The following is a 9482-nucleotide window of genomic DNA, read 5'->3' as shown; positions in this document are numbered from 1 at the left end:
GCCTATGGCTCCCAGAGCCAGGAATGGGAGATCTGGTATAGTTAACACAGAAGTAGTGAAGGGAAAGAAACCAGCAACCTACCATACAAATCTCTCTCACAAGTATAACAAGCAGTATGATTGTAATTAAAAACGTCACATAGCCAATTCTTCTGTAACATTTCCAAGAAAAGTTGTTCCCAAAATCTTAACAAAGTTAAACTGTTATTTGTGAGGAGTTTTTGCCCATCTCTCAGAATACTAGAAATGGATAGCTAAAATGATGCATTCATCTTCTAAAAGAAGTACTAATCACGAAACCTACACAAACCTGCATATTCAAAGTGAAAATTCCTCCTTGGTTTCTCTGTGTATAAGAAAGTGCAAAGATTCAGGTCAAAGTCAATTATATCCCATTTGGCCATACAAATTGGCCATATAGTAACTTTAAGGGTATCAGCAGCACCTACATAGCAGAAGCAGAAAAATACCCAGAAGAATCTATGGCATGTTTTGAATATTTCCATGATGACTAAGGCTGAAATGATATAACTGAACAAGTGATACAAAATTTTGTCTTAGAAGGAATATAAATTATAAATTACTATGAAACAGATGACCTTTTCTTAACAAAATATCCTATGAATTCTTACACTGTAATGATGACTAAGATCCCAAATGAAAAGACAGAAGTCATGAATGTGTCAGAAATTAAATACTAAAGCAATTTTCGGTCACAGTAAGTTTTTCTTGATGTAAGTTTTTACTCAGCTCTTTCCAGCAAGAGGATGAAACACCTCTGAAGTCAGCTGAGTACACCATACAAGCGCAAAGTCTGGTACCTTCTGATTTAACATGAAGCCCAGAGCTATTCCCCAAGATTTTCTTCTTAGTAGATGTAATTCTGCATCCATCACTAATGAAGGCAAAGCATAAACCTTCCCATGTTGATCATTAGCTTTACTGATTTTTAGTATTTCACAGAAAAAAATCAGCTTTGTTGTTTTTTTTCTTACTCCTATATCTGGAAAGATACTAGTACTAGAACATCCATCATATTATTTTATTTGTTCACACATTTTTTTACTTTATTTGTTCAAGTTTTATAAGAACATGGTCTCTCAAGGTTCCTACAGGTTCTTCCTATGATTATTCCTAACGTGTTTGACAACTACACTACTGCTGTAGTTGAAATCAACTTTGCCTTATCTCACATTCAAATAGCACATTTCACAGCCTGTATTTCTGCATGTTGTGTTAGGTTTCCTCTATAATTCGGGTGCTGTTGCTTTTTAATGCAATTAATCCTGTTTTTTAAAAAAATAAAATAAAAAGGACTACACAAATATATATATTGTTTGTAGCTTCCTCTTATTTTTATTCATATGTGGGATATTTAATCTGTGGAAACCTCCAGTCATTTCAGTTGAGTTCTACCATAGAACTTCTGGAAAAAAAAATAAATAAATCAGAAAGTAGACTTCAGTTGTATGTTCAAACATGCATGTGGAAAGCAAGTGATTCTTGTATACTGCTTTGTTCAGGTTACGGGACAAAATAATCTGTGATAATGTGAGCCAAGTTTATTTCTTCAATATAAACACAGTATTGCCTCTTTTTCCAGTTGCAATTGGATTTAAAAAAATAAATCTGAACTGTTACAATTGATCTTCCTTTTATTTAGTGCTCATCACTATACTGTGAACTTCTTCAATGTTCATGAGATAAAGGCTTTTCTCTACCTCAGAATTCATTTTAAATTTAGCCATTAGCTATCACAGATGCAGTTTAATGTAGGGATTTTAGGTCATTTCAGAACTTACCCTTTTCCAATAACAGTTTTAATCTTTGTATAGTACTTGAATATACTTCTTATAATTATGTTTCAAGTGTTATTGCAGCTATATTTCAGATTTACGTATGTAAGAAAATGTTATATTATTTTAATACTGATGGGAGAGTAAAAATCAATTCAATATTCACCTTTCAAGAAGCACAATCAAATATCCAAAAATACTATTAGACTTGCCTAGCATAAAGTTTCAAACTGCTAATGGTTTTTAAATTGATGTCATAATGCTGCAATTTAAATACATGATGTTCATTAATTTTGCCAGAAGTCTTTGTAGAGTAGGAGTGATATGAAAAAAGAAGCAAGGTTAGATTTTTCTATACATACTTCTTTTTATCTTCTGGCCCATTTTTGATACACAAGAAGACTAATTATATCAGCTTGGGGTGGGGTGTGAAGTTTACTCAAATGGCATTATTTTTCAATTAAGTAACCACTGTTTTGTATCAAAGTAATATTTTATATGAAAAAAATACCAGGAAAAGGATAAAAATAACTAAGACATAGTAGGTGTAACCTTTATCAGAGACAGAACCTATCACCAAACATCCATGGGGACTAAATAGAGGGGCAGAATAAGGGAGAGAAAGGTCATGTTGCACATACACCTCCTTCTCACTAAAAGGTCAAACACATCTTCTTGGGCAACAGAGCAATATTGCAAACAGGCAGCCATAGTCTCTCACAAATCTTTGGGAGTCCCCTCAGATAAGGATGTTGAAAAGGGAAAAAAGAGTGAGTGGAGGACTACTGATGGATCCTCTTCCTTTCAAGAGAGGGAGGACAGGCACTGCATGCAAATTTTCTAGGTGAAATATCATCTATTTCAGAAATATCTCGAAAGTCAAACTAAAATGTGTCTAGACATACTGGGCCAGTATAGTACAACACATCTATTTATATGTCAAATATAGTATGTTTACTGTACATAAAGTCAGGTTTTCCAAAGCTGTTGCTATAGCTGCAAATCAAGTGAGCTGGAGCAACAAGCTTGTATTATGTATAGCCTTAACTAGAGATTAAGTTATGTGTCTCTTTGCATTTTGTTATATATTCACATACAATCTAGTTATAGTAATCTTACTTTTTTTTCAGAATATTATAATAAAAATTCCATAGTATTCTACTGCTGAGTCAAATACACAATACCCTTGAAATATCTTTACTGCATTATTTTGATCATACCTAATAATACTCATAGCACTGTTTTGAACTTGAGATAAACACAGATATTTATATCACCATATTTCCTGATCATCTTTAATACATATTGATTTCTTAAGCCTTAACCACAAAGTAATTGATTTTCCATCATCTCATAGGATTTTCAAGTCTCATCCCACTCAGTCTTACTCCAAAAGAAATCAGTTCCTCCTAACTTCAACTTTTTTTCCTGTAGATTAAAATCTTGGGGGTTTGTTTCTTTTTCCCTTTTTCTCAGAAAGTGTATGAGGAAGGGACAGGAAATGTAGAGCAGTAATTCATCTAGATATTCTAGCTCCCCTATCTCATCAGATAACTGACTGGGTTGGTGGTAAATTCCTCTAACTGCTCTGTTTCTTTGACTTTGTATATGTACTATTTAAGTACACTGAGAAGTTGGGATTGGAGAGCCCTGGTACATCGCATGCAGCCAAGCCTCGGAGTGGAGCCTGAGAGGAACAGGTAAAGGAGAACAAAGAACAACGGTGAAGAAAAGAAGGTGAAGGATGTTGGAAGTGGCTGAGAAACAGCAGAGAGTGCTCTGGGATGGCAGAAGACACGCAGGACATAGTGGAGTAACAGGCTTCAAAGGATACACCAAACACTCAACACATTCAACAGGTGTGCATAGATTCTCTCAACAAAACAAAAAAAGATAATGGTAAAATTCATGCCTTTAAAAGCCTTCTCTCCTATCTTCTCTTCCATAGCATAATTTTCTGGTAATTCATGATGGCACAGTTTCCTCATCTTTTGGTTCTTGCCCATTGATGAGATGGCGTATGTCCCATTTTGCAGAAACATTTGTTTAGGACATTAGCTCCACTCACAGACTGGATATTCTGCCTATCTTACATACCACAGCAGCATAAAAAACTAGAAAATAATATATTAATTCTATTAAATCAGCAGAAATGCAGTGTATTTGGTACTAAGAAAATGAGAGATCTGTGGTTTTAATGTCCATGAACAACTGAAAATTGCTGGCCATCTTCATGCCAAATGTATATTTTATAAAGCAATCTGTGTTATAAAAATTGTAGCCTGAGAAAGCTCTGAGTGTGAGTGAGGAACATGAGCTGTGTAAAAGCTTTTCACAGGAGCAGCACAATAAAAATTTTCTCGCACAGGGAATAATTAAGTCAAAAGATAGTGCTTTCACAATTAGCAAGACATGTTCATTATAATTTTAATTAGCAAATATTAATGTAATCTTTGAACACAAGGGGGAAAACAATTAAAATTACTAAGTTTAAGGAGTCTTTCATGACCTAAGTTAAATTGAGACAAATGTCTTACTCATCAGTACTGGTCACCAACTTTCAGGACATTCATTTCCATTTACTGTAAGAACTTCCAAGCGTGTTATCAAATTTAAGAATGAATTAAGGTTCCCGCAAGCTACATCTAACTTCTGATGAAAGCAATGGTGAATAAAAAATGGATTAGCATGCTCCTCTCCTCTCCAGTTATCAGTTCAGACTGATAGTGATCAAGTGACTGTGGCAGCTCTACCTCATTCAGATTCCACGCCTGCTGCTGTGGCAATAACCCAGGGACATGCAGAACACAATACCCTCTCATTTTTAGTGGGTTTCTGGTCCTTTTGTATTTAAGATACTCTGGATGGAGCCTCAGCCCTTTTGAACTCAACAGCAGCTCCTACTCATTTAACTGGAACTAGGATTCATACCCTGACTCAAGCAGATTTCCTTTTGGGTGTTTGTCCTTTTTTTTGCTCTGTAGATAATGTACTTTGGCCTCCAGTAGACTCAATGCTGCATCTTACACAGACAATTAAACAACACAGAAGTCTAAAAGAAGCTGAAGAATATATTAATTTCGATTTTATAAAGAAAAATAAGTAGCAGTAAGTGGAAGTTTGATAGTAATGCTCATCCTTCATGGTGCTATAACTGATCAGAAACAAGTTCTAGAAAGAGTTTATTTTTTAAGTTAGCTTATTTTACAATTTAACATCTTCTATAAGTAGTAGAAAGAGAGAGGAAGAGTCTAGGGAAATAACACCACTACCACCAAAACCCAAAAATGTAATTAGATATTTTGCCAACTAAGTTTCAATCAGGAGTCCCCGTAAAATATAGTTTTATCAGAGAAGTATTTTTATCACACTGAGTATTTTGCAAAGTGGATACAGACCAAAGGATTTCAAAATACAGACTGGAACTACATACCTGGCTTTCAAATAACTACCAAGTGTTAATGTAATAGTCTTAGAAAAATTCAATAAACCTCTAGCTCAGTAAATTTACTAAAATTGTGAATGTTCATTTTTCAATGCATTCCCTTTTCTTTCCCCACGCATACAGAAACGCAAATAAACTACTTCTTCCTTGGATATCCAAGGCAAAATTAAGCATTTTTAGGACTTCATTACAAACACACATAAGAAAATTTCATTTTATGCTAAAAGGACTGAAGGTTTTTAATCTATCTGAAAATTTCTATTGCTTGTATAAATAGCAGTTTCACCGCAGCCAAGCACAATTTTGAGGTCAGCTCACTCCTCTCTCCACTGCACATGACAGAAATTTAAAAATACAACGGTAGCATACTTTAAAAAGACACTTTGCTCAGAAAAATTGTCTTACTTTAGTTTTTGAGTGGGCAGGTTAGTAGAAAAATAGTTATGTGGGATCAGAGAAAGAGAAATCCACTTTGTTGTGCTCTTGACACCAGGTCTTACCTCTTGTGTTTTCACATTTATGTATCCATAATGAGTTCTCAGAGGCTGCCTTTGGCCATTAGAAAACGGTACCCATTTAACACTGGTTTGTCCAAAGCAATTCAGGATCAAAGGGAAAGTTACTTCATTTGTGAGACGAACAATGATCAGACAGAGGAATGCTGCAATGAAACTCACAGTAACAGCAGACTTTCTCTGTAACAAAAAAAAAAAAAACAAAAAAAAAAAAAACAAAAAAAAAAAAAACAAAAAAAAAAAAAACAAAAAAAAAAAAAACAAAAAAAAAAAAAACAAAAAAAAAAAAAACAAAAAAAAAAAAAACAAAAAAAAAAAAAACAAAAAAAAAAAAAACAAAAAAAAAAAAAACAAAAAAAAAAAAAACAAAAAAAAAAAAAACAAAAAAAAAAAAAACAAAAAAAAAAAAAACAAAAAAAAAAAAAACAAAAAAAAAAAAAACAAAAAAAAAAAAAACAAAAAAAAAAAAAACAAAAAAAAAAAAAACAAAAAAAAAAAAAACAAAAAAAAAAAAAACAAAAAAAAAAAAAACAAAAAAAAAAAAAACAAAAAAAAAAAAAACAAAAAAAAAAAAAACAAAAAAAAAAAAAACAAAAAAAAAAAAAACAAAAAAAAAAAAAACAAAAAAAAAAAAAACAAAAAAAAAAAAAACAACAGAAAATAAATTATTAAAATTAAGAATGTTTCTCTCTATTGTAGGGTGTGGGAACAACACTTTAGATAGCTTTATGTGAAATTATTTTTATAGTAGTCACCTTGCTGCAGGAGCACAAGGAGAAGGGTGACCAGATCATTTTGTTTCAATAAGCTCGCATTTCAGAGGTTCTGAAAGTTTAGTTTTTAACAGATTGGAAATTAATCCATTTTGCTAAAAAAAATGTTTCAAAAAACATCTATCAGTTTCAAAGTTTATTTCTATTTGGAATGAAGATTTTTATGCAAACACTCACACCACAATCTCCATTCAAAATCATCAGTGTTCTGGGCACATGACAAATACACAAACTGAAAATATCACCTGCAGCCACAACATACAAAGGTTATTGTGAAGATGATAACTACAGATTGTTTATTGTGCATTAACTTTAAATAATTTCATTGCCACAGGACTCATATTCTAATCTTAAATATTTTTGCATAAATGGTGAGTGAAGCCAGCACAACATTCTGCCTTATTCCACGTTCACTAACTTGCAAAGTGAGCCATTACTATCTCAGAGAAGATAACCTCCATTGTTAATAATGTAACAGATCTGAAGCCTGTATTAATTAGCCTTTGCTTTCTACCTCTAACATATCCAGTTGGTTAGACTGGTTACTGTAACCTTAGAAAGATATCTACTTTTTTCCTAGGTAGCTCCCCAGTCTGCAGAAGAAAAAAAACAACTTGTAAGAAATACTATTTCCCTCTCATGGTTAGCTATTTTTTTAAATGCTGCAGTGAAATACTTAAGGACAAAACATGATAGCTGGCCTATGTAAAGATTCCAGGTATGATACTCTATCACAGAGGTTATTTTAAAATATTCCCTGATGGAATAATAATAATTCATGGGTGTTTTTACTGTACTTTAATGACATTACAGTTGTACCTGATTTACCACAATTTAATTACTCTACTATATGTGATTCTATCCCTCTAACCAGTAATACAAACAGTAAATGGCGGGAGGGAGGGGGGGGAAATATTTGTCTAAAGGCCTGTGTAAATACACACATAATAACACTTCACAGTGGATAGTAAAATCTGATCACCCCAATTTTTGTTAAAGGTACAAGATCATACAACACACAGGGAAAGACTACTGCAAATTGGAATTTCTGTGGCTCCATAAATATAACTAAAAATATTTTTTAAAAAACCAAGCACCTACTTACCATAGTTTAAGCCCTTCATAAGAATCAGGTAAGGCAGACTGCTCAGTGTCCAAGAGTATTCTAAAGGACACCTCTAAAAATCATTTGTTTCCCATTAAAAAAACCACCAAAATGACACACAGGTGTTATTTGTCAATAAGTAATTCTCATAAAATCTCCCTTTTTGTCAATAAGTGATTCTCATAAAATTTCCCTTTTTGCAGATAAATATTATCTTTCTTCTGATGAAACTTAAAATTTATCTTTGAAGGCTCCAGGAATTCTCCATCACATTAGGATATGACACAGACATATGAAAGTATATATAGGGTTGAATATCAGACTCCAATTTGTTCAGAATTTGTCTGCATCAGCATTTTAAGTACTTACACATTCTACCATTTGGGAGAGCTAAACCAACATTAACTATCAAGTCTTCACAGAAACAAAACTTACTCCTTCTTAATTTCCACTTCACATTAATGAAAATAGTCTCTTAATATTTATCTGGTGTGGAAAGAACCCCTGTTTAAATCTCAATCAAACTTTATATTCTTATATAATTTAATGTAGAAGTTTTTTTAATTCTACTGATATTTGACTAAAAATGTATATTCTGTTATAAATATTTTAATAGATATTCAAAGAAGAGTAAGCAATAAGATGTAATTTAAACAGTTTCTTAATTGGACGACTTATGTGGTATATTAGCCTTTGTAATACTTTATTTGTCTTACTACAGTAAATGACTAGTTTAGATGACACTTCCAAGAAGAGAATCACCACAGTTATAAATGCAGGATCCTGCAGCAGAAGAGCAATCAAGTTCACTGTTTGTTAATGATGCTTCGTCTAAGTAGGTGCTCATTCAGTCTGAACAAGTTTGAGTTTGAGTTACAAGGTTTTAGTAGTGGGGGACTTCTGTGAGAAGCTGCCAGAAGTTTCCCCCATGGCCAACAGAGCCAATGCCAGATGCCTCCAAGCAGACCTGCTGCTGGTCAAGGATGAGCCCACCAACAACAGTGGTAGCACCTCTGGGCTAACATATTTAAGAAGAGGAGGAAAAAGTTGCTGCAAGCTGCAGCTGCATCCAGAGAGAGAAATGAGAATATGCGAGAGAAATGACTCTGCAGACACCACGACCAGTGAAGACAGAGGGCCAAGATAGCTCCAGGCACCAGACAGAAGATTCCACAGTAGCCTGTGATGAAGACCATAGGGAGGCAGATTGACACTTGCAATCCATGAAGGTTAACAGAGGAGCAGATACCCATATGCAGCTCATGGAGGACCTCCACACCAGGGCAGGTTTGTGCCCAAAGGAGGCTGTGACTTCATGGGAAACCTATGCTGGAGAAGGCTCCTGGCAGGGCTTGTGGAGAAAGGAGCCCACACTAGAGCAGGTTGGTTGGCAGGACTTGTGACTGTGTAGCAAACCCATGCTGGAACAGTCTGCCCCTGAAGGACTGCACCCCATGGAAATGACCCACATTGGGGAACTTAGTGGAGGACTCACTGCTGTGGGAGAGACCCTCACTCTGGAGCAAGGTAAAAGTGTGAGATCAGCAGAAGCAGCAGGTGAACTGACCACAGCTCCTGTCCCACTGTGGGGGAGGAGATAGAGAAATAAAGAGTAAAGTTTTTTGGACATGGGAAGAAGGGAGGGGTTGGGAGCAGGTACTTTTAAGATATGGGCTTATTTCTCATTAGCCTTCTGTCATCTGATTGGTAATAAAATCATTTTCTCCAAGTGAAGTCTGTTTTGCCCATGATGGCAGGTGGTGAGAGATCTCACTGTTCATATCTTGACCCACTAGCCTTTTGTTGTATTTTCTCTCCTCTGTCCAGCTGTGGAGGGGAGTCATAGAG

General features: G+C 34.4%; 1 protein-coding gene across 1 annotated transcript in view; it reads right to left on the bottom strand.

Moving 5' to 3' along the window:
• The window catches only part of ST6GALNAC3 (ST6 (alpha-N-acetyl-neuraminyl-2,3-beta-galactosyl-1,3)-N-acetylgalactosaminide alpha-2,6-sialyltransferase 3), a gene marked incomplete at its 5' end in the record, with an annotated part of 115307 nt that extends 109365 nt beyond the window's left edge, over nt 1-5942 (bottom strand). Inside the window, one exon of the mRNA XM_010006723.1 lies at nt 5742-5942. Coding sequence (XP_010005025.1) covers nt 5742-5942 — 201 coding nt within the window. The remainder of the gene's footprint in view (nt 1-5741) is intronic.
• Between the last annotated feature and the right edge of the window lie 3540 nt (nt 5943-9482).

This window comes from Chaetura pelagica, unplaced genomic scaffold, assembly GCF_000747805.2.
Source record: "Chaetura pelagica isolate M959 unplaced genomic scaffold, ChaPel_1.0 scaffold69, whole genome shotgun sequence".
NCBI classification, from domain to species: Eukaryota; Metazoa; Chordata; class Aves; order Apodiformes; family Apodidae; genus Chaetura; species Chaetura pelagica.
This window is presented reverse-complemented; position numbering and strand designations above follow the sequence as displayed.